At 36.6% G+C, this 25,423-nt stretch overlaps 1 protein-coding gene across 14 annotated transcripts in view; it reads left to right on the top strand.

Annotated features, from left to right (window-relative positions):
- Positions 1–25,423, top strand: part of MAGI2 (membrane associated guanylate kinase, WW and PDZ domain containing 2) — a 742,272-nt gene that overhangs the window by 628,640 nt on the left and 88,209 nt on the right. For 13 of the 14 annotated variants that reach the window (XM_065049176.1, XM_065049172.1, XM_021300626.2 and 10 more), the window contains 2 exons: positions 19,131–19,162; positions 23,787–23,976. In XM_065049176.1, the coding sequence (XP_064905248.1) occupies positions 19,131–19,162; positions 23,787–23,976 (222 nt within the window). The remainder of the gene's footprint in view (positions 1–19,130; positions 19,163–23,786; positions 23,977–25,423) is intronic. The other variant, XM_065049167.1, reaches the window with a different exon arrangement.

Below are 25,423 nucleotides of genomic sequence, written 5' to 3'. Positions count from 1 at the left end.
CATTAAATTCTTCTGCCCAAGATGAGGGTACATACATTAAGCAGTCAGACATTATCATTATTAGGTCTACGCAGAGACTTGCCACACACGTAGGCTTTGTGAGAGCTGCAGGAACTCTGCCTGTGGGACAGGCAACCACTTGTCTCTGCTGAGGAGTCCAGGGCACGTTTGTGTCTGGCAGCTGCAGCCCATGTCACTGCGAGAACACAGGAGCTCTACTGGCAGTGTTGCAGACTGATTTCAGTCTTACTGATATTAAAGAATGAATTAATACTAGTTGAACAATGGTTTATTTGAGAAAACAGACCTTTTGGCTTGCCTACACTGGAATCTGGCCAGACCAGAGAGGTTTCTCCTCTGTTACTGCAAGCAGTATTATCAGAAAATGAACCAGATTATTTTGGACTGTGTATCTAATCAAAAAATGGCACCATTTGAAGCCAAATACCTCCCAAGTGTAGTACATGGGAGAACCCACTGCATGAAGAAACTCTTTTTTGTTTTCCTAATTGCCCATAGTGTAGCCTCTGGGTGAGCCTACTCTGGGTGAGCCTAGCTTTCCTCAGAGGAGATTTGGGAGATCTCAGCCTAAGGAAGGAGAACTACAGAGCTGGACTCTAAAAAAGTACCATATAAACTGTGCTTGTGTACTAAGGCATGTCTTAAGTTTAGTCTGAATGTGTTGAACAATGTTTCTGTTGGTTCAGTATAATGTAATGTCCTATTAAACAACATTTGTTGGCTTTCCAAATCTGTTGTCAAAGTACATTGTGTAGACGTTGTGACGTGGTGATTTGTAATATAGTGCAATATTTTATAGTAATAAAGTAAGCTAATACACTATTAAACAAGTGAGTACATTATCTATTGTGCTACAGACATGAGATACAGCACTGGGGAGATGGGAAGGTGTGATTTTCAAGCACTTCCCAAACCACTTTCAACGGCCACAAAACTCTCTTGGCTTCTGCAGTTTGCCTGTCAATTAAAAATGCAGAAACTAAATTAGTCTTCTAGATTAAGTATTTACACCTGTACAATTCCTTAAGCAATTTTATTTCACATTCTTAAAAAGGGAAGGAAGGCTTTGCAATGGCTACACTTACCGTCTGTGAATAACGCTCAACTTTTAAATTTTTTTATAAACCAAGAGCGTGCATTTATTAAATACAACACTGCCCTTCCCAGAAAGCCTTTGGGTGACTCATAATTCAAACACAATCAAAACCAACACCAGGATACATACATCTTTGCGTGTCACCTTCAGAATACAGTATAAAAAAGGACATGGAAGCCAAAGCTGTCAGGCACAAATTCTGAAAGCTGACTCCCAAGTGTGTCAAAGCAGATTTCAAAAAGAAATCGATTTCTTTCCAAAGCCAGATTTGTCATAACTTGGAACAGTATTTCAGTGTATAAGAAACATACCATGCTGTTTTCGTGTTTGTTAAATGAGAAAAACTTTGACTTTTTTTTTTTCATATTTTTTATTACCGTGAGCCAAGCTTTTTATGCACACGTTCCTAGCATCACCTTATGTTTAGTATATAATTCAGTTAGGTGAAAGTTGTATTTGATGGACTTTTCAGAATATTTTTTTCTCTGTTGTAAGCATTTTTATTGGATTTCATGTGTTCTAGATAGAGAACTTCTAAAGATCCTGTGATAATTAGAAAAAGACAGCATGTGCATGAATAAAAGCACAGACTCAAAACCTCTGAATGAGAAAATAGCTTAATGATCTCTAAATTAATTTCATCAATTAATTTCCATTTCCACGAGTTGTTTTTTTCCCCAGCAGAAAGCTTGCTAATATTTTAAAAACGATAAATTATGATGATGATGATGATAGCAATAATAATAGTACGCTTTCCTTAAATATTTTTTTAAAATCATTTAGTAATACTTCAGGGATTAGTCAGCATCATAGACAAAGTTTGTTGATTATGGGAAATAACATAGTATGATCTACATATATTTTAATAGCTTAACTAAACAAATTTGTCAATACAAAGCCAAGATCTTTTTTTACTGTTCATGTGAAATAGTTCCTGTATTTTAAAATACTTGTTCTCAGTAAGCGTGATTATCTTAGGCATCTGGGGCCAAGCAGTGCCTCCCTATAGTAGTATAAACACTGTCGTATCTGTGAAGTAGTGATAACGCCAAAAACAGTCATCTCCATCCAATTTCTACCCTTTCTCACTAGCTTTTTCCAGGTTTTACTCAGTCTGTATGTTTACTGCTTGTCATTCTGGCTCCATTTTCCTTTATTTCAGCGATTTAGAGAAGCTGTCATTCTTTGATGTCAGCACAGTTATTGAACTTAGCTTAGCTTTGAGCAGGTGATTGGACTAGATGAATTCCAACTGTCCCTTCCAATCTAAACACTTCTATTATTCTATGGTTCTCCATCTTTCTCATGTTTGAGGGCCCAAGCTGCTAAAAGAGAGGGTCTCTGACTGAATGTAATAAATCACCATCTGGATAATTTTCAACTTTTTCACAATACTTCTCAGAGAGAAAGAGAAGTTATTTAATCATGTATATATATATATATTTTATATAACACATATAGATATGACTTTATATACAAAAGTTCTTTAGAAATTGATGCAGACAGAAAGAATGAAGATATGCTTTTTATTTCAGTGTGCCAGATGTGTTCATCGACATTACATACAGAGCAAATTATTCTCACACTATAGATGAAAAATCACAGTGTTCATTTTTTTTAATTATTATATAATATTCCTTAGCGATCTCAATGGCTTGTGAGGTTGGCTCTAAAATAGGAGCAGCTAGATAATCTGAGCCAGCTAACGTTCACTACATGAATATCAACTGTAATGATTATTTCTACTAAGGTTAATCTTAATTAAGGAAGAGGTTTATCTTGTAACTTGTTCATTGTATACCAGACTTCCAACTTTATCAACCTCTTTATCCTACTAAAAGCACATTAGTATGCATTGTACTAAAAGAAGAAGAAACTATATACAGTTTCAGTCAAAATGGCCCTTTTTAAATAGTCATGATAATTAATTGTCAATGTACATTTTTATAGGTCCTTAGAGGCAAAGAGGCTGGAACTGTTTTGCATGCTATGTACTTCAGCCTGTCTTCCCAGGCTTGCCCTGCAATGCATACAGACACGTTCAGCTCAGATGTTGTTATCAGGGATCCTGTGTAGAGCTACAGGGCATCCTTCCTCACTTGAGCTGGGCAGCAAGCAGGGATCCCTGTCTGGTGAAGAAAACTGGCACATCTCAGCTACTGCGAACATCTGGAGTAGCTAAAATGAATAGTATTCCAAAAGAGCCTATTCTTCCCTGTTGATTGTTACAGTTTTTAAAAACTCACGCACCCAAGTTTCATATTTAAATTTCTACTCACTTTTGGTTAGATGAATCCCAACTTAACTGTAAAAAAGTTAGATTTGTAGTCTACACTAGTCAAAATAGTCCCCCCTGCAGTTAGTAGTGTAAAATAAGTATCTGAAGAGGATCGGTTCTGTCATTTTTTTCAGTCGTTGCTTAAGCAGCTTGATCTCTGAGTTTGCGCATCACGCTCCACTTATTGCAGAGGAGTCTGGCCAAGGACCATAGTTTATCTGACCAGCCAGACAAGGGTGCGTACCATGAGTCCTGCACACACACCAGAGGCAAGCATAGAACTGAAGTTATTAAAAAAAAAAAGTATATTATCACCGAAGTTGGAATCTGAGTTATGCACTATAGCTAAATCTGGAATCCCATTTATGCTACTGTAGAAAGTAATCTGGGTTTCTTTATAACAAGGGAAGTTATTAATGTGGGCTTGCAGAAAATAGATTAGTTCTGATTAAATACATATTAATATCTTTATTAATATTACAAGTTTGATTATAAATTTTAGTTGTTTTTACATAATGGAATTTTGTAAGGCTTTACATGTAACAACCCCTCTCTATTTAAAAATGGAGAGAAGTAAAATTAGTCTGGCTGACATTGAATTGAAAAATTAGTTAACTGATTGATCTTTTAACATAATTATAAGTAGGAAATTAGTGAGGGAATATATTTTTAATGAGCTTCCCCTGGAATAAGTTCTTGGCTTTTGCCTATATATTGTCTTTTTATGAAGATCCTTTAGAAAACAAAATCAATACTGATAAAGTTTGTAGAAGGCAGAGAGATTGGTCCATGCCATTGGACAGATGACACATGACTGATAAAGAGCAATTTAGAATACTTCATAAATTAAGCATCAGCAAACAGGGAGAATTTTTATGCAGTCATTGTAAATTAATTCCTGAAACGGAGAGAAAAGAATGCAGTCCAAATTTGCCAAAGTGCTTTTGAATCATTACAAATAATCAACTGAGCATAACATCACCATAACAAAGGAAAATTCAGCACAATTTCTTAAAATAAAACATTGTTTATTTATTTTTTCTCAGTAAGATATCATCAGTAAACTATTTTATTGTATTTATTATGAATGTTAACAAAATCAATGAGATCCTGTTCCAGATCATTCTTCCTGCTTCTTAAATTAGTATTTGTTTTTCTATCCTTTTTCTCATTTTCCACATTTACTTCAAAGTTATTGCATGACACTTCCATACACAATGCAAAGATCGAGACTCTTGTGGGAGTCTTATCTAACTAAAGTTCTGTTACTGTTAGTAATGGCATTTGAAATATGGCATTTCTCTAGGATTTTAGAATCATAGAATCATAGAATCATTTGAGTTGGAAGAGACCCTCAGGATCATCAAGTCCAACCATAACCTAACTCCGGCACTAAACCATATCCCTAAGAACCTTGTCTAAATGCCTTTTAAACACGTCCAGGGATGGTGACTCCACCACCGCCCTGGGCAGCCTGTTCCAATGCCTGACAACCCCTTCCATGAAGATTTTTTTTCCTAATATCTAATATCCTAATATCCAATCTAAAGCTCCCTTGGCACAACTTGAGGCCTTTTCCCCTAGTCCTGTCTCTTGGTACTTGGGAGAAGAGACCAACCCCATCCATGCTACAACCTCCTTTCAGGTAGCTGTAGACAGCACACAATTCTTTATTAACAAAAGTAATGGTTGATTCAATTGTCCATGTGCAAGGTAGATGGAAAGGTGTTTCCTTAATACCCAGATTCAGAAGTATCTGAATTGAACTGATTCTCTAAGGACTCATGTTGTAGGATTATCCTTGTACCTCATTATCATGTACCTCTGGGTACATGAGTCTGCTAGATATAAAATTTATTGTTAGACATTTATGGTTAACATGAGAATCTCTTTACTTAAAAGAGCTACAACCATCCTTTGTATCAAGGACAGAATAGCAGTCTGATTCAGAGAATCTATTTGGTTTCTTCCAAGTGTGTATGTGACCTTCCTTCCTCTGAGTAGTACCAGGGTCGGGCAGGTCCTCCTGCAGTGAAGGCAGATCACTCCTCCCTGGTGTCCTCCTCATAGAGAGACATTTCCAACAGTTGTGGAATCTGAGCAAGTGGAAGTCAACTCAGGAAAAAGAGCTGGACATCTGGAGTTTAATCCAGGAACCAGCTGAAGTCAGCAGGGAGAAGACACGTAGACCTCAGAGGGAATGGGACTAAAATCTTCTGGGAGCTGGCAGGAATGATATAGAGCTTTTTTTAACAAGTCATTGATTAGACTGGAAACAAGAATCTGTAATGTAGGGAAATAGTGAGTAGGGAAAGCTGTTCAGAAAACCCTTTTGCTTCTATATTCCAGCTAATCATTTTACAGTTTGTTATTTGAAAAAAGTTATGTATTTGAGTTTTATTATAGTAAAGCCTGGTGATTTTGATTTAGGGTTTGGTTTGGTTTGGAGAGCCTTTGGACCTGTCTGGAAGGAGGAGTCCAGGCAGATCTAACTTAAAGCTTTGGTGAAACTGTGATTCCATCTCAGGCAGGAATAAAACACCAAATCAAGACTTGCTACATTTCCACAAAATAAAAAGTAATTTCTTCATCAACATCCCAGGTTGGCATATTCTGCACATTGCAGATCAAGGGCTTGAATGCTGGAACTAAGAAGTGAAGATGTTTCTCCTCCTGAGCAGTAATTCTGACATAATTTCTGTGGCTATTTAAATAAGATCTAGTAATAAAGAAACAAAATTACAGAGAAATTCTAGGGATTTCAGAGATTTTTACAAAAGGGCAAAGTGTCGTTACACCAGTTATACAATTTGTGTTGATAAAACACAAAGATAAATTGCATCATTGTAATGATGAAGTCAGAAAAAGAGACATAAATGGCAATTTACTACTGCTACTTTTCTAAAAATTTCCCTTTTGCTATTTACAACTACAAAGGTTATATTTGTAAATATACACAAATCTTAAATAATAGTGGATATAAAAATAAATAATGGCAATTTAGAGAGCAATACAATAAATAAGAATTTTTTTTCCAATTCCCTATGGAAAATAATGTTGCAAATTAAACAAATTGAACAGAGAAAAATTAATGCTTCTGAAATTCTGTGGTTGGAGAATTAAAACTAATCTGAGAGTGGCAATTAATTCTCAAGTATTCCCAAGCTTTTTATTCTGCTCCCCTGTGTTGTCTGAGAGATAAAGAACTGCAGTGTAACAAGATATGTATTTGTGTCATTAAATCAAAATGTATCTAGTGCAGAGTGCTGCTGTAAAAGTTGCAATTCAGATGCATTTCTAACTCATTCATACTAGGAAAAGGGATGAATGAAAATTCACTACTTGCGTTTTTGCACAGAGGTACCCATTTTTATTCATTAATATGTGGTAGCTACTTGCACACTGTTTTTTCTAGTTTTCATTAACAGTAAATAATCTTTACCAGATTAAAGATGTTCATTACGTCTCCCATTTAGGGTCTTTCTTTGTATAGCAGAACACTTACATAACTTTCAGAACATTCTTCGTGGAAAAGCTGTTCAATAGAGGATCTGAAGATATTTTTGTATGCTTTCTGTTTTATATTAGCTAATATTTTCAAATTGAAGCAATAATTTCTGAATTATTAAATTTTGAGTAGCAGGATGTATAATTCTGTTGAAACTAGTATGGAATTGTAATTAGTTTCCTTTAGCCTATGAAATATTATTAAGCTTAAAACACCTCCCAGAAAGATTGAGTCCCAGACCTTTTAAAAAATTTCACCAACGAGAACACCCACTGTGAAAGTGAGCAATTTAGTCTACAATGGCCAATTGCCGGATAGATCAAAAAGCTTACTTATGTTATAAGAAACAAAGGCCTTTTAATAATATGATAAATTAATTCAGGCTCCATGTTATCAAGAGGATCTAATATTTAGTGCTTGCTAGATATTAGGTGGTCCTGCTAAATATTAGATGGCTGCTAGGTATTTTATCTAGCATTTAACTAGAAATTCATCTAAGAGCTGATTTTTTTTTTATTTTTAACAATTAAATGTTTTGTGTATTCTGGAAAGGCAGCTACTTTTCACAAAAATGGCTTTAGTGAATCACCATCCACCAATGAAAACAAGCAGTAGTTTAAATCAACCTTTTCCTTCCCCTGAAGTAGACCTTTTGTTGCTGATCCCTATGACCTGAGTTATACTTTCAAAATTAGCTCATAAGAGTTAAAATCAAACAAACAAAGCCAGGGGCAAAATCCCCTACAATTTCCTATCCTAGCTGATCGGGTTTATAAGCCAGCAAAACTGTATGGTGACTGGGTAAAGAGGATACCGATCTACCTTTAGTGTCTTTTTATTTACTTGTTCTTGGGGGAGCTACAAGGAAAAAATATGTATCACATCTGATTTGAGGACCATCACTGATTAATTGTACTGTTTGCTTTCTTACGCAGTAAATTCTGGTTTTAAAAAAGGAGTGGCATACATGCTAGGTACCCTAGCAAGTCTTTCTCAAAATGCTAACTTTTAAGTTTAGGCCAGCTGTGAGGTCCACAAGGTGCTTCACGGTTGTCAGCATAATAATCTTCTCTGTTTAACTTGTCGATGTTTATGTACTGTTCCAATTTTCTCAGTATTGAGGGGTTATTTCCATTATGTTAAGCATGTCGTCTAAAACTCAACAGTCTGAAATCAATTTATGTTCCTCTGAGAGACAGAGCACTGTCACAGGAAAAAAAATACCTATTCATGGTTTTTCTTGCTTCTCCTTGTAATACATTCATTTAATACTTATCATTTCCTGACTATCTTGTCAGGATCCTTTATCAGCATCATTTTTTAGTGTTCTGTTCATTAACTTTTTAAAATACCGCACAGGACTACACATGACCAGCACACAATCTAAACATTATAAAATTCACATCAGTACTGTTCCTCTCTCATTAGACTTAAGGACTCAGTCTTTTTTTATGTTAATTTCTCATCTTTGAATCTTGAGGAATTCAGAAAAATGTGACATTTCTCAACCTTTTTCTTGCAAACCAGATCATCTTGATCCATTTATCATGCTTCATACTCTTTAAGTGTTCTCTACTGCAATAGTATGACATCCATCAATCATTACTTCTCTATCATTTTTTTCTTTCAGGCTCCTATGGTCTTATGCTAAATCTTCTGAACTTCATGTCATTTAACCATTATAATTTAGATTGCTGCAAATCTTTTACTAATTCAGCTTTGTTCTTCTTGATAAGTAAGTGATATACTGAGACTTGCCCCTTGACTGGCTGAACAGGAAAGCAAAGGTTTATCTCTATTAGGTACGTGTCAGGGTAGACAGTATCAAATCTTCAGCAGTTCAAAGCAAAGTGAATTACCCAGAGGTTCCACCACAGAAGTGAGAGTTTGGAAATTCACTGTTTTCTTCACAGTTTTGTTACTCCTTGGACATTGGCCTCTCACTAACATCCCTTGCCAAATATTTTGCTTTCCTGCACTAAACGATAAACCTTCACAGCTAAGATTCAACCATGTAAAACTTGAATCTTGTGATAAGTTTTTTTTCTACTGTTCATCTTTTCTCCCAGTGTTTGTCAACCTTTCTGTTCTATCTGAGTCCTTATTACCAGGAATGAACTGGTCTGTCAAGCTGGTGTGAAAGAACAGGAAATTGGAAATTATTATTTTGAATAACATCTGGATCTGAAGAATGAAATAACCGTGTTATTGCTTATTCCAGTTTCCACCACCGTGGCTAAATGGCATGATTACCTTTTCATTACGTTGCCATCAAGCATGTATGATTTTGCCACGTGGTATGAAAATGAGCCAATTATGATCAACATGCCTGAGCTCCTGACACTTCCCATTGTCACAGAAGATATTTCAAAGGCAAATCAATAAAATTCAGAACCACACTGACTGCTTGGTGCATATTAAACACAAAATTCTGAAGTTACTACAGTGTAATTTAATAATGACAGAAAGACAGGCAGGTGAAACCACCAGGCTCTCTCAGTCTCTGCAATTTAATTTATTTGTTGCTTTATGATGAACTTTTGTCCAGTGCTCTCAAACCTCAAAAAAATCAATAGGAGTGAAATTCTAAGCTGAGCTCTGAGCTCACTAACAGACATCCAGGACCATCTGAGATACACTAGGTTATCAAGAAATGGCAGAGACAGTGGGAGATTTGATATTGCCCCGGTTGAAAACTGAAGCTCTGATGTATCTTGTATATCCTGTGTCATATCTTCCAATCCAGCATGGACTTCTATGTAACAGAAGGCGTGGCAGCCGTGATACTAGACCCTTGATATTAAACCTATGGTTGTGAATCTGTGTAAAGTTCCAAATTCACAGACTATGACACTGGAATTTAGATGTTTGCATATAGGTGTCTAAGTTTGGTGCAAGTGTCTATGTGTCCATTACAACTGATGGGAGCTTCAGTAGACAGCATAAACTTTGGCATTCTATGCTAATCGAGATGCCCTTGGGTATTCCACCTCACCTCCCACCTATGGGTCCTCCGTCACTGCTGGCAATGCCATGAGGATACATCTTCCAACCCAAAAGACACTAGATGGTGACACAATTGAGCTGACATGTGAAAATCTATTCAGTACGAACATCAGAGTCTAGACAGTTTTTCAGCTTACTGTGAGATCGTCATCTCTGTGTTGTTGTCTGAAATCTTTCTAGACTCAGTTCGTGACTGTCCTACCTCAGTTGCATGATTCACCACTAGTTGAAGTGTGCTGGTTTTCTGTCTCCCACTTAGAAACAGTCATGGACACCATGGGCATTTCCCTACATCTGTCTGGTTTTATTCTTTTATTGGGGATTCTTCTGATCACTGTTTCAGGGATAGGATTAGCTGGTTTTCAAACTGGGATGAGGACACAGAGACAAAAATCCTGGAGGAAAAGTCTGTGAGAGTCCAGGAACAGATATCTAAAGAAGCAGATAGCTGAGAGAATGCATGGATGGGATGAATAAATTTATAAGAGGAGAAACTGTTAGCACAGATGTCAATACTAAATATCTGGTGACCTTTTTCACCTGTGCCCTAATATGAAGCTCACATGTAAGAAAATGAAAACATTTATTACTGAATATTTCCCCCCCACATTTGCTGAAGACTTTTTTGAATGTATTTTCATTAAAAGGACTTTAGGACACTACAAACAGCTTATGCTCCATCTGCATTTTAACAGAAAATATTGGGAACGTGCCTCAATATTCATCAAAGTGACATGCCCTAATGTAAACTGAGATTTCTCTAATGTACTTAGAAACTGTAAAAGCTTAAATGGGAGTGAATTCTAAACACAGGAAAGAGCAAACACTGGCATAGTTAGAGTTTCTGACTGTCAGAAAGCTCTGAAGATATGATGCAGTATTCCTAAAAAGTTAGTTTTGAAGCTTAAATTAGCTTTCGGTAAAGTCAGGCTAAGTTGTCAGACGTGTTCTTAGCAAGCATACAAAGTCTTTATGTGTATGGAAATACTCACTGGCCCTTCTAGAAGCAACAGTCATGAGCTGTCAGGACCCTGAAGACTCAGTTTCTGTTCTAAATTATGTTGCTGATTCAGTGTGTGTGACATATACCGCTCTTTTCACCTTGCTTTGTCTGCTCTGCTCAGGAAGAGTTGTGTGTGACAATTAGTTTGCAAAAAACGGTGCATTATTTGCATTACTAACTCTTGCAGTGTCAGAGCAGTAAGGTAGAGAGCGTAATCCCTCACCTGGGCACGTGAACTAGCATCAGTGATTGGAGAACACACGAGCAAAACTGAAGATTCTTCAGGGAAATCTTCCTTCTGCCAAAGAAAAGGTTCTTTTTCTTGTATGTAGAGAAAAATAACCTTGACCTTTTCAAGGTGTTGGCAGAGTTTACAACATGTGAGCAAACTTCTTAGCTCTTTCTCCGTTCACTGTGTGTTAGTACCTGGGCATGCGGACTTTTGGTAGTTGGGTTAGTATTCACATAAAATGCATATATGAGAGAGCTCACTGAGGAAAGTAATGGTTCATCCAGTAATACTTTCAGTTGCAAATCATAAACCAGGACATAGACCCAATGACTTGAACTTTTAGTAGGAGCTTCTGTAATAAAAGGCAAGAGACAAATGTCTTCTTCCATTCCATAAGATATCTTTTTTTACTCCGGGTCAAGTTGTCCCAGGAAAATCTGTTCCAAATTGTACTGTAACAGCATTTTATCTATTACAAGACATGGTTGTCCTTCAGATAACACAGTTTGCTACCAGCAAGGAGATAAATCTGTAGCAGTGTGCCACTGTTCTGATAATAGGTGCCAGAAAAGAGAAAAAGGTTTGTTTAAATTGTCACCCAATGAGACATTGTGAAAGTGATTAATATCAAAATTCATCTGTGGAAAATAATCTGTTCTTGTTGACCACATAAAAAACTGCTTGTTCCAAAAATATATTTCTAATTTCCAGAAATTGTTTTAGATTTTTATTATTTTTCCCAATTCAGGTATGTTTAAGTATCCAAAAAGTGTCACTGATAATGTTGCATTTACCTCTGCACTATTTTAGCTATGATCCAGAAATTCTCTGATTCACATGCAGATTAATCAAGAGAGGATATTTAATTTGTTGGTTTTTTCTACTTTCATACATTATTTTAAATCTCTGACTGATAAGCAATTCACAGAGCTGTATCAGTCAAGCAAAATAAATAGCTGTATGTCCATTAGAATGTAAATTAACTCATTACTATTCCAGCTTCTGACCTTTTCTGATAGCGGTATTCTTGCTAACAAAGACTCTTTGCTATTCATGAAAGTGAAAACTTAATGGTAGCTTGAGATTCTCTGGTGTATTTTAGAGGATATTCTCATAGATGTAGGTGACCAGTGAGGGTCCCAGTTTGAACAGCAAGTACTTCTATCATTCATAGCTTTGAATAGCTATCCTTTTTCTAATTTTTTGTGAAGGTCTGAATATTACTGAAAAGCTGTTGCTTAAGAAGGCTATGTCAGTGAAACTTCATGAACTGCATAAAAAGTGTTCCTATGTATAAAAAGATGAATATTAACTTAGTACCTGATCTCACAGTCAATTGAGTTTTTGTATCAGTTCTGTAGTCTTCAGTGAGACGAGATCAGTTTAATTTCCCAAGGTACTCCTCTGCTTCCACACAATTTCTGATAAACTTCTCCTTCCCTCGCTTTATGTTAGTCATCAAGAAATCTGAAAGTTTGAAGGGAAGAAATATAGGTTTGGACTCATGATGCCCCCAGGTCATCTGGAGAAGAGGTGAGCCAGAGAAGGTGCTACCTCAGTGGGGTCTAAAGCTCCAGCTAACCTTCCTGTGAAGCATGTCTGCTCTTTGCCTTGTGCCTTCATAGAGTCATTATCTGTGAGCAGGAAAGGAGTTGTTCTTTGGAGTCAATTTTCACAGGTGTAGTAGGCCGAAGAGAATGAAAATAAGTGCTGATTTGGACTGGAGCTCTATTTCTGTGGCAGTCTCATGTGGACTGAGATCAGGAGCAATGGAATAGTGAAGCATAAAGCAAAATGCCACCACAAGCATCTGCTGAGCATCAGTTTGTACCGTTGCGAGTCTCTTTCAGGCAAAAATGGCTAATAACATCTGGGCTTATGTTATAGGCCTAAAGATGACAGACATATTTCACAGCTTTATTAATCTGAACCTGTATTTGATATAGCTGTTGTCCGTGACCAGCTTTCATCCCAGTGCAGTGCAGCGATACGTCAGTTACTTGCGGCGCTGCCAGTGTGTAGCAAGGTAAAGATGCTGAGTCTGACCTTTTATAGCGTTGTGGGCCTGATCAAACGTGATGGCTCATTCATATCACCCTCATGTGGGCTGTGTTGATTTTTGACCCATTGCATCGGGTGCCGTCCCAACCAAAGACCAATGGATCCTCCACGGCATGGCACTGTCACTCTGAAGCACATCTGACAACAGGACTAGCTAACTATGCTTGAAGAGCTAGACTCCCAGTCTTCTTACACCTTCCCTTTATTTCAAGGTAAATCAACTTTTGTTGTTGCTAGAGTAAGAGCTCAATACTTAAAGGTTTTTGAAAATATGGACTTTTGAAAATATATTCTTTGGTAATGATTGATTTTATTAGAAATGGAGCTACTAATTGCCATTCCCTATACATCATCTGATATTTTAAATATGACATGACCAATTCAAACTTTTTATCACCTACTGTTTTCATAAGTATTATTTCTATTTATTTTAAATCACTGTTTCCTTTTAGATTTTGCTTATTACAGTATATAAATTTAATTTACCTGTTCTCATTGTTTTCCTAAAAAGGGGAAAATATTTGAAGAATAGTTGAATTGATGCTATATATTTGTTCTATGTATGCAAAAAAAAAAAATTATCTCTCCCACCAGTATTTTTTTAATTTTCGCTTAAGGATATTTTACATCTTAATGAGTAAGCCCAATTTTAGCTTGAATTCTGTGCACCTAATCCAGCCACACCTAGCATAGCTCAACAAAAGCGAAACACACAGGACGATAAGCCAGATATAACACGAATGGTAAGAAACAGTTCTCTGCATCCTAGTGGCATACACAATAAGTCTGAACTCTCAAAGAAGCTCTCTACTGTCAGATCCATTTGAAGTTAATTGGTATTTGACAGCTCTGGAACTGAGGCCCCAGTGTAGGCAACTGATACACATCTCAGGAATCCCAGTAAGGGAAAGAAGTACAGAAAATAAAAGCCAAAGTACTGTTACATTAAATTTATACAGGAACTTTTCTAGAAAGGAAAACTTTTGTTGAAGTGTTGTCACATGGACATTGATAAGATGCCCATGGAGTCAGTTAATGCTCTGGGAGTGCTCGTCAGCCATCTGTTTGTTGACTTCCAAGCATCTACTTGAGAAAGGTCTGTGCAGTGCTTGGGACAGCTTTGCTCAGGAAGCCATGCACAGCAAGGCTTTTATAGCACACACACACAAAATAAGAAGCCCAGAAAAAGCTAATGGGCAAAACACTTGCTGTATCATCAGTGTGACAAGTGATGTGGAGAGGAGTTGACATGCACTGAACATTGCTTTGTATGAAAGGGCTTTACTTTGATGCTGTTGAGTTCCTCCCTGCAGCACTACCACACACCATCACTGCAGAAATCAAACTGTTCCCGGGCTTCAGTTTAATTATACATACACACGTGCCACAGAGGTGAACGTTATTAAAGGTCCTGTGGTTGAGCAACACCTATGTTAGTTACTTGTGATTTTACAATATCATAAGAACTTTTCCAGGAATCAATACAAAACAGCGAGGATACTGGTTTATCTAGTGGAAAAGAATAAGGAGATGAAAATTTAATGAAAAGCATGTACATGGCAGCAGACTAATAACCAAATGCTGGTTTTGTATTACTGATATTGCATAATATGATGAATTCAGATTGTTATTTCTAAAAAAAAAAAAAAAAAAACCCAAACAAATCAGGACTCTATCTTGCAAATGCTTTAAGTCCTGTCTGATAAGCTGCTTTTAGAAAGCTAAACTTTCCAACAATAAATACTGGCTGAAGTGTAAGGCATGTGAAATCTGTAGGCATATTTTATGACAAAAGCATACTTAAATTTGTATATAAGAAGAAATAGACACAATGAATGTGATGTGAGTTGTCTTTTGTTATAGGATATCTTCATCAAAAAGGAGAAGTACAGTAACCTGAAGCTGGAATTTGCCTTGATGTGAAAAAAAAAGGTTCTTTTTTCCCACAAATACACTTGAATCCAAAATCTCTTTTCCGTCACTGGTGGTTTTTAGTAGTTACAACATTGAAACCATCACATCTCTGATTTCCAGGGAAGCTCATTTTGGAAGGTGGTGAATATAATGTAAAAAGCAATGTCAACAATAATTTTTCTAACACTTCTTTATGAGAAAATGTTGTTCTGATTTTTAAAAAGCATATGGTTGTTACTGTACCTCAGCTTATTTATTTAAAACAAAACATTAAAATTTCAATAAAGGTGTCAGCCACCAACAGCTGTACCGCATTACAGTTCAAGTGGTCAACACTGAAAAATAAATCATTGTATTCTCAAAACTAACTTTGGAGAAGCATATGAGGTTATGTATTTTATCCTCACATGCTTACACATAATATTACAATACACCAGATTGTAACTATAGTATTTTCCTGCTGGCATCTTGATGCGTGGTGGTGGTCGCTCTTTGACAGAAGCCAGTAACCCCACTCTCCAAAATGAATTCAGACCTGTACTGCTGTCTTTACACAGAGTGTTAATAGAAAATTATTTAAAACAAATAGAAAGATATGTGAGTCTTCAGAAAGTGAACCACGACTTATGTGGTGAAGCTGCTATGAGAAGGGGTGGCTGTCAGGCACATGGGGGAGCAGAAAGCCACTCATGGGAAGAACAGACTGCATGAAGTATTTTTAGGTGGATCTAAGTTTACTTTTATTATTTCAGATTTTAAAAGTATATGTGAATAAGGAGGTGAGGATTGTTTATATGTACATGTATATAATATTCTCAGCTACTCATGCTTTTATAGAGGACATCAGAAGTTGGACAGTAGAAGTTGGACAGATATAGTTAGGAGTCTGGGGAGGGAAAAGTGGAGGTCTGGAAGTGAGATAAGGAGGTTATAAGACCTTATCCAGTATGCATGCCTAGTTAGATGTTAATTGATTAGAAGGCTGAGCACTATTAGTACTGGATTAATACTCAGCAGAAACTGCACCCTTCAGAGCACAAATTCCAGTCTTGCCTCTGAGTCAGTACTGAATTGCTGCCAGTCTGCTGGTGGCTGTTGTTCAGGTGTGGTCTCTCTGTCTCTGGCCAGGAAATTTTACAGCACGTAATGAACCAGCTCCAGAAAGTCAAGGGGAAACTTGGTGTTGTGAAGTGAGGTCAAACTAGGTGAAAATCCACTGCTTCTTGTTGCCAGCTGTAGATGTGGCTGCAGGTGGCCAACACTGTTGAGTATGCACTACGTACACATTATTAAGATACATTCTACAGGTGCATTTCCGAGCCGTAATTTTCAACATGTAGCGGATTTGATCCCATGCAGAATGCAGAACAATATTTAAAGGTGAAAATTTGAAGGGAGCATGCAGAATACACAGGAAAGTGCATTTTGCTTTTATGTTTTTTCATGTGAAGTTTCCGTTATACTTACAATATACTACATATGTATTATGCTCTTAAATTCTTGAATTTCCAGCAACAGTTGCATGTATTTAAATATTAGGGATTATTTTGGACATGTTGAATAACAGATAACACCATACGTTGTCTAAAGTTAAGTTTTGTTTAGATTGGGAAAAAGGGTGTTTAGTTTGGCTGAGAATACAGATGTTATGTGAGGCAAAATTAAATACATGAAAGGCATAAGAGTTTGCTTAATGGAACTAGACCTTAATCTATTTAGTCTAGCACCATCTCATCTTATGTGAGGTCTTGGTCTAATAGCTGAATTTAAATCTGAAGAATGGATTTCAATATCAGCTTCAAGGTTTGTTACCTTTAGCAATTTTAGCTTCTAACATGCTTTTGTACACATATAGATATCCAACACTTTTTTTAAAATTTTGCTTTGGATCTTTTACTTCTGTGGCATCCTATACCTATTAGTTTTCTTAACATAATTTCATGCTGTGTGAATAAATATGGTCTTTTATTTGTTTTGAGTGTAGATGTTGTCATTTATGTGTTGCAGTCTGTGCCCATAACCTCCAAGCTAAATATAAGTCCATGTTCTCCTTATTTGGGTGAATAACTGAGTTTTTTAAATTGAGAGGGTTTTTTAAAAAATCTTGATTTATCTCTCATTATGTATTTGATTTATGAATGCATATCATATTTTTAATCAATGACAAAAAATTCTGATAACTCCAGAAAAACATATTTTTAGGTGGAGACAGTAAGTAAACAGGAAAAAATGGCAGTTCAATTTGACCTTGAGTAATTTTTGCTGCCTATGAGTTATGGGAAGCACACCAGTACCAGTGAGGAGGGAGTGTTACCTCTACCAGTTTTTCCCAAACACCAAATCAGTGTAGTACGTTGATTTCAGATACCTTTCAGCAAACCTTGCAAGCTTCAAATCTTATCTTTAGCTTAGAGAGGGAAAATACTTTTTAACTTTCACTCTTATACTTTCACTCTTTCACTACATAACAATAGCAGGTAATACAAAGGTAGCCATCTGCCATCCAAGAAATTATTTAATAAGTTTCTACTACAGAATATTTAATACTAAAGGTGATTTACAAGCCTTGATGTCTATTATCTCAACTTGAATTTGTAGATGAAATCTGTCTACTTTTTAATATAGCCATTTTTATCCAGATACTGTAGAGTCAGTAAACATAAACCTTTCCATGATTACTTTTCCCAATATACTTTTCATTTAAAAGCACTAATAGCTTATACATCAGCATTGGAAAACAGCCAGTGTTTCTCCGCAAACAGCTCAAGTGCTTTTTCACTGCAAGAATTTTTCAGTCTAAATGAATTTGATATCATGACAGAAAAAAATATCTCATTATCACCTAATTCTAGGAACCTCACATGCATTAAATATATATATATTACACAAATATAATTCCTATTGTGATTTGCCTATAAAAAAATACTTCTTTAGTGTTCTCGTGATTTTAATTTTTTTCTAGACTCACCTTAGAAAAAGAAGTACTACTCTTACAGCTTCATTCATTTTCTGAATGAAAGAGTAGCCTTCCTAGTAGATGTCTCAATTTAAGCCTCATTTCTGCTTCTGACAAAACAAATGAGCTCTTTGTTATTAGCTTTTAATCTTACTTCGGAAGGTCCACATACTTCTTTTTTTTTTTACCTGCTATTAAACTGAGACTGAGTTTTTTATTTAAAGCTATGCTGAAAGCTGATACTTTAAAACATGTGACCCAATATCCTTTGAAATGCTTCTTTTTATTTAACATTTTCTAAGCTTTTTAATGTTGTGCTACACAAGAGCTGTGTTTACAATGACTATTCAAATTGTGTCCTTTTGCGAAAAGGAGAGTTCTAAACATTTGTAAGCTACAATAGTTGAAATTCATGAAAGTCACTAAAGTAAGTTATCAGTCACTCAATGGCCAAGGAATAGGAGATGATAACCAGTTGTGCAGAGGTAGTCATGTCTGACCACTTGCTAACTATGACAAAAAAAACAGAACAGTATCAAAACAAGCAACCCTCCCAAGACTTGCCTACCTTATCTAGACTGATAAAACAGGTTTGGGGTTTTTTTCAACATTTTTCTTCTAAAAAAAAATCTCTTGTATTATTAGGTTTTCTTGATGGGATGATCTGCATTGCTTCTTCTTAAAGGTGCAACTGCATTTGACACATCAATACCAGGTCATTTGGTGTCTTATCCAATGTCCACCAAGACAATTGGAAGTCCTTTTTTTAAGTTGTTTTAATTTCCACCTAATTCCATGCTGTTTGTAAAGTATGGCAATGATCTCAATAGCTCCACTTGCATATTTATGTGTATATATATACAAATATATATATGCATATATTTTTTTAGAAATTATCCCCTGTGGTTTTTGTTTTCACCCTTTGTGTGTAGAAAATTTTCATATATACCAATATTATCTGTAGACGTGAATGAGAATGGGAGTATAGGCACCACTTAGCCTCCACTCTTTATGCATCAGAAAAATCTGCTAATGTTATTTTTTGTTTGTTTCAGGTTTCTTTTCTCCATGGAAAACTCCAAAGCCTGTAAGTTCCCTTTCAAAATTATACACATCGGCATCATATGATGAGTGTCATTCAAAGCAAATTTCTGTAGACTTTCACATAACCTTCCTGTTCGCAGCTCATGAGATACCTCTCAGCAGTACCCCAGCTCTAGGTGAGACAGCATCAGGGGTGGCCTCACTAACAAGCTCTGCAAATCTATTGACTTGGAGTCTGCCAGCAGCGGTCTGGAGAAAGGAACGTCTCGCTGTTAAGATGGGTGTCAAGAACCAGAAATGCAGTGGAGGGGTCTGGAGGAGAAGGCAGCAGAAGGCCTCAGCAGTGAGGCTAGTCTAGTTGGCCTTCTCGTTGGTAACCTCTTTGCAATGGACAACCTGCACTTTTTCTGGTTTACAAGTGGATTGAGCTTAACATCCTTAAAGTGATTGTTACTCTTTCCTGCATTAGTAGTTCTAGAGCTGGAAATAGTCACACTTTGGGTGAGAGCTTGAACTAGGTAACTTACTGAGGTGCCTTCTAAGCAATATTTCTATGTTTCTATGATTTTGACGTTAAATCCCAAGGTATGAAGACCTTTGCTACTGTAAGACCTGTAAGCAGTGACTGTATGTATTCTGTTGATGCCACATTATATCATTTTTGAAGTTGTGACAACATTCACAGTGTAAAAAGAAATCATAGTCTATTTTTTTGGTTGTCTGGTTTGTTTTGGATTTTTTAATTTGGCTTTTTTATTTAGATGTAAAGATCTTAAAGCAATGCCTGTCTCTCATCAGAGGTGTGTAAAGGACAAAAAAAGCCCTGTCTCTGCCTGAAGGCTTCTGAGAGGAATAGAAATAACAATAGCAATATTTTTTTACAGGATTTATACCTTTATTATGTTTTGGAGGGGGAGTGGGGTGGTATGTTGAATCTGGACAACTTCACATCCTCTCATATTGGATCATAACACATTTAACGCATACCAAAATAATTTGTGTAGCCTGTCAAATATGAATGGCAACTAATTAATCAGCTGACACAACTGTCAATGCTCACCTTCTTTACATATGCACCAGATGTATAAACATCAGCATATTGTTGATGATATTTTGCACACTTTTGTTATATAAACAGTATAGTAGTTCATATTCAAGTAGCACTTGCCAATAATCAGAATCTGGATAAACAACCCAAGTGATGCAGTTTTTCATGCAACAGTCTGAGGAAACCAGGGCCCACAAAATAACATAACACCATTGTTCGCAGATACCATACCTGCATGCAGGCTAACCACTGACAGCTAGTTTATTTGAGATAGTCTCAGCAGGGGAGTTTACAAAGGTAGTATGCAATTCCTCTGTCAGCACTTTAACTAGAGAAATGATCAGACATAAATCTCTAGTGCCCAAGATGTGAAGATAAGATTGAAACAAGGTTCCCCTGAAGCACTGACTGTCTGCAGACAGTCGGAAGCAATCAGGCCAGCACCAGCAGGTTCAGAAAGCCTTCCCAGCATCCCAGAACAGCCCTGTAGGTGTGTAATGGGAAAGAAAAACTGTAGATAGCCCAAACGCAGGTTTCTTCTCTGCATGGGTGACTATTGCTGCCCCCTCACCTCTCTGGCTACACAGAGGAGAAGCACCCACCATTCTTTATAGCAAAAAGGGGACCACGGGCCATTGGCTGGAAGAGGAGAAGAGACAAGCTCCTCTCCCTGAGGCAGAGGCTTAAGGATGGTGTTCACTGCATCCTAGTGTGCTCAACATCCCAGAGTAACCTGGACTGATAGAAATTTTCTGTGTTTTCTATGTATATAGTGCATATATTATATATATCACATGTAATACAATTTGATTAGTACAAAATTAACTTGAGCAATGTCACCAAACCATTACCCTGACTTAGATTTGATGCCCTGCACTCAATACCACGCTTACTCATTTCCAAGAGCACCTTGCTCTGTGAGCTGACATTATGATAACTCGCACTGCAAAACACTGTGTAACTGTTTAACTATTTGATACAGGTTTGGGAATATATAATTCAATTTGTGTTTATCTGTTCATATAACTATCTATGCTAGCAGTATTACCCACAAGTAAGAATGTTTTCCTTGCTTTTTAATTTCACTCTTGAAGATGTAGAGCTAAGCAGCAAGCAAGAGTTAGACATATGGGACCCAGCAGGGTTTTACCAATTGATCTCCAGTTTCTTGTTCTTCCTCCAGGGAAAACTTTGCTCATCAAAGATAATTATATTTTCCTTTCTCTTTTAAAGCATTCTTTAAATATTTTAATTTTATTTAGTTTCACATTTTGAAAGAGGTAAGTGTTCTATTTCTCTGGCACTGACCAAGAAGTTAGGAAAACTTCACTTCTAGATAGACAGGACCCCACATGTCTTTCTGCTTCATAGCAATAAGATAAATAGTTTGGTTTCACTGACTTGTATTATTTTTTAGATTCTTCTGAAGGTAAAACCTAAACATAATTCTCCATTATTTTCCTTGATCATAAGGAGCATATATTGAGCCCAGTTCTCCTTTCCTATTTAGATACAGGGGTCATAATCAGGTTTGTTTCTGTAGACCTTTGAATTTACACTTCCACGATACAATGATATACTGTATATATTTGTATATATACCTGAGATAATTCCTTTAGATTCCTTTAGATCCAGAAGAGCTACCAGAAGTGTTATAGTGACATTCAGGTGATTTACAACATAGGCTACTTTGCCCAACAAAGAGGATGAGTTTATCTTGGTATAAAGGGTACCCGAGGGTACCCTAGGTACTTTCCTGTACCTAAGCTATTTTGATGGTAACTCAGGTATGTCCATATATCAGTGTATCACACAGGATCTACATATCTATAGTTCCCTCTTATATCACATCCTAGTTGCCATCTTGTGTATATGACTCAAAATAAATGTGTCTTTCTCAAACAACATTGGTGAATATTGAATACAGTATTCCATATCTTCATCATTAGCACTTCATAACACTTCTCAACTTAGATATCATACCAAATGCATACTAGTGCGTGAGAGTCATCCTATGATTGACTGAGATACCGAGATCTTTCTTCATTGTTTCTAATGAACCAGCCCTACTTATTGCTGAAACTCTGACAGAAGCACAGATTGATTTGTAACACTAATCTCTATATAGAATGAGGTCCTCAACAATTTAAAATGGTCAATATCCATATTCTATTTATTTTGAAGTATGAAGCCAAGTGTCAGATCACCTGGGATGTACAGAGTGATAGTTACTCAGCATGTTCACCAGGAGGACTCTAAAACATCTGTAGTCCACACATACTCAATATGCAAAAAGCCTGATGCTGTTAATCATCAGAACAGAGAGCAAAGCCTGCCTGCTGAGCCAAACATCTTCTGAAACCCAGGAACTAAAGGCAAAGGTTAATCACAGAATTTGTAGAGCAAACTTACTGTAAACCTGCGATCATCTTTGATAAGGCACTGCTGATAAAACACTAGAAGTTGGTGGTACTTAATTACAGTTCACAATGTATCCAAGGGTCATTTTTTGTATAATTAACTGATTGTTGGGTTACGTGCAAGCACATACTGTTGTGAAGTCTTTACCATACTTTGCTTCAGGAGCGATCACAGCAAAAGGCAAATATTCTTTTCCTGGGATAAACATTTGTGTTTTGTTTAACTTAGCCTCTTCAAATATATTTGCTAATGCAATTTAATTAGTAGCCAAGTCCTTCAAAAAGAAAAATGCAGATTCCCCAAGTCATCTTTTGTGCAATCTATTGTATTATGTCTTTTCTGCCTTGAGGTACTTGTGAGACCACTCAGGGCAGTCTTGTAGAAAACATGGACAGAAGTGGCTTTCATGCATAGATAATAAACTGCTGTGTACTTCTCTACTCTAAATGGTCTGGAAGAGTTGAAAGCTTGTTCGATGCTTGGGAGTTTAATTGGAGGGTGCCAACGTAATTTTTGTATAAGAAAGAAACAGTAAGAAATGAAAAAGACTTCATCAGGCTAATGCTCACTTTTTTGCTCATTGTGTTCTGTGGTTTACCATTGAACTTTCAGCTATCACTAGATGTTCAAATACCTGCTGCAATAATTGTCCCCCTTTTTTTTTTTTTTTCTTCAACTGAAGCTGTGAATTCTGCTCAGTTACAGTAATCTGCTTCTCCCTGGACAGCTAGCTTTTTTTATGCGTTCTCAAAAAGATACAGCATTAAGATCATTCAGTTGCTACCCAATCTGGCCACTTCTTTGTTAAACACTAATTTCTGTTATATATTTTGATGCATCTGACAACTGTATCTTCACAGACCCATAGATTCTGCCATTAGCACAAAACTTCCAACAGCTCAGCACATGCTGGGAAAGGCATTAAACATGTCTCAAGGGTAACGTTCAACCCTAATCCATATGGGATCATACTATCCAAGAAAGATCACATCTTCCCATGAGCAACAAATTGACGAGTAAATTTAAGTACATCATTTTATAAACAGCACAACACACACCTTTCATCTCAAAAGGCAGCAAAGGGACTTGCTAATTTTACAAAATACATCTTTAACTTAAATCAGCGTCTTGGGTCTCACTGTGGAAGTCACAATTTTGGCAAAACTTTATCTTTATTCCCTGTATGTTTTTATTCCAGGTGATGGAACGATGGGAGAATCAAGGCAGCCCTCAAACAAGCCTATCGGCTCCAGCTATGCCACAGAATATTCCCTATCCACCCGCTCTTCATAGGAGTTCATTTCCCGATTCAACAGAGGCCTTTGATCCACGAAAACCTGACCCGTATGAGCTGTATGAGAAATCAAGAGCTATATATGAAAGTAGGCGTAAGTGAAAGCCCTGTTCACCCTGCTGACCATTTAATACTTTAAGCTTTTGCCTGTGAATGTGTCACTGCTGGCATAATTTCCATAATTATCTTTTGTAATTTAAAGAAAGCAACTATAATCCTAGTAATAGAGGCCATTATAAATGATTCGAAAATTCTACACTTATACATTTTCCTAGATCTTGTGTAGATTCTGAAGGTATTTTCCCTTATATTTTTACTTTCCTCATTCTGATTGTTAAGTCCTTAGTGAAGAACAGTATATATGCCACCACATTTTACTGTGCTATTTTTCTTCATAGTTAACCAATAGGAGGATGTGAATTTATCAATACAGAATTCTTTCCCTTACTTTCACTTTAAAGTGAGATTTATTAAAGAAATTACAGATTTTTTTTGTTTTTATAAAAATTACTTGGGCAAGTTTTCACATTGTCTTCAGTAGTTAGAAGGAAACCCATAGCACTAATAAGTACTATTTGAAGATCTATACAAAACGGTTCTGAGCCATCAAGATTGCCATCTTGATTTTATTTTTCTTGGTTTTGAGTGGTGTACCATATATCTTCCACAAGTATAAAAGGGGTTAAACTTATATACTCCTTATCATAAATAATATTTTAGCTGAAAACTTTACTCTAAATTGTACAGAGATTTTACACTTATTAACATCAGAGCCTCAAAGTAGTTTGTTTGTTTAATTAAATCTTTTTCATAGCAATTATTACTTGAACATGCCACCTTTCAATTAATTTCATAAATTACTTCAGCCTATAGACCAAATTACTTTATAAATTACACATAAAATATTGCACTGCAGCTGATCCAGATTAGCCCATTAATATTGCCTGGTCCCTGAGACAGAGATAAACATAAACTATCATAATCCATGATCTGCAAGGTACAAATTTCTTGAATGTGCAAAGGGATAGGCAAAGCTGGCAAAAGGTCTAGAGCACAAGTCTGATGAGGAGTGGCTGAGGAACTGGGGCTGTTCTGCCTGGAGAACAGGAGGCTGAGGGGAGACCTTATCTCTGTCTACAGCTACCTGAAAGGAGGTTGTAGTGATGTGGGTATCAGTCTGCTCTCCCCAAGTAACAAGTGATAGGACAAGATGAAATAGCCTCAAGTTGCGCCAGAAGTGGTTTAGATTGGATATTAGGAACAATGTATTCATCAAAAGGCTAATCAAGCATTGGAACAGGCTGCCCAGGGAAGTGGGTGAGTCACCATCCCTGGAGGTGTTTAAAAGACATGACAATGTGGCACTTAGGGACGTGGTTTCATGGAACTTGGCAGTGTTAAGTTTACGGTTTGACTCAGTGATCTTAAATGTCTTTTCCAACCAAAATGGTTCCATGATTCTGTGATTCTACGTTATTGTCCCAGATATGGGTTTGGTGATGCTGTTACTTTCCTTGGCTCTTTAACTATAGCATCAGCAT

The sequence above is a fragment of the Columba livia genome, chromosome 1 (assembly GCF_036013475.1).
Source record: "Columba livia isolate bColLiv1 breed racing homer chromosome 1, bColLiv1.pat.W.v2, whole genome shotgun sequence".
Classification (NCBI taxonomy): domain Eukaryota; kingdom Metazoa; phylum Chordata; class Aves; order Columbiformes; family Columbidae; genus Columba; species Columba livia.
Note: the sequence above shows the minus strand (reverse complement) of the source record. Positions and strands in the feature narration are given on the sequence as shown.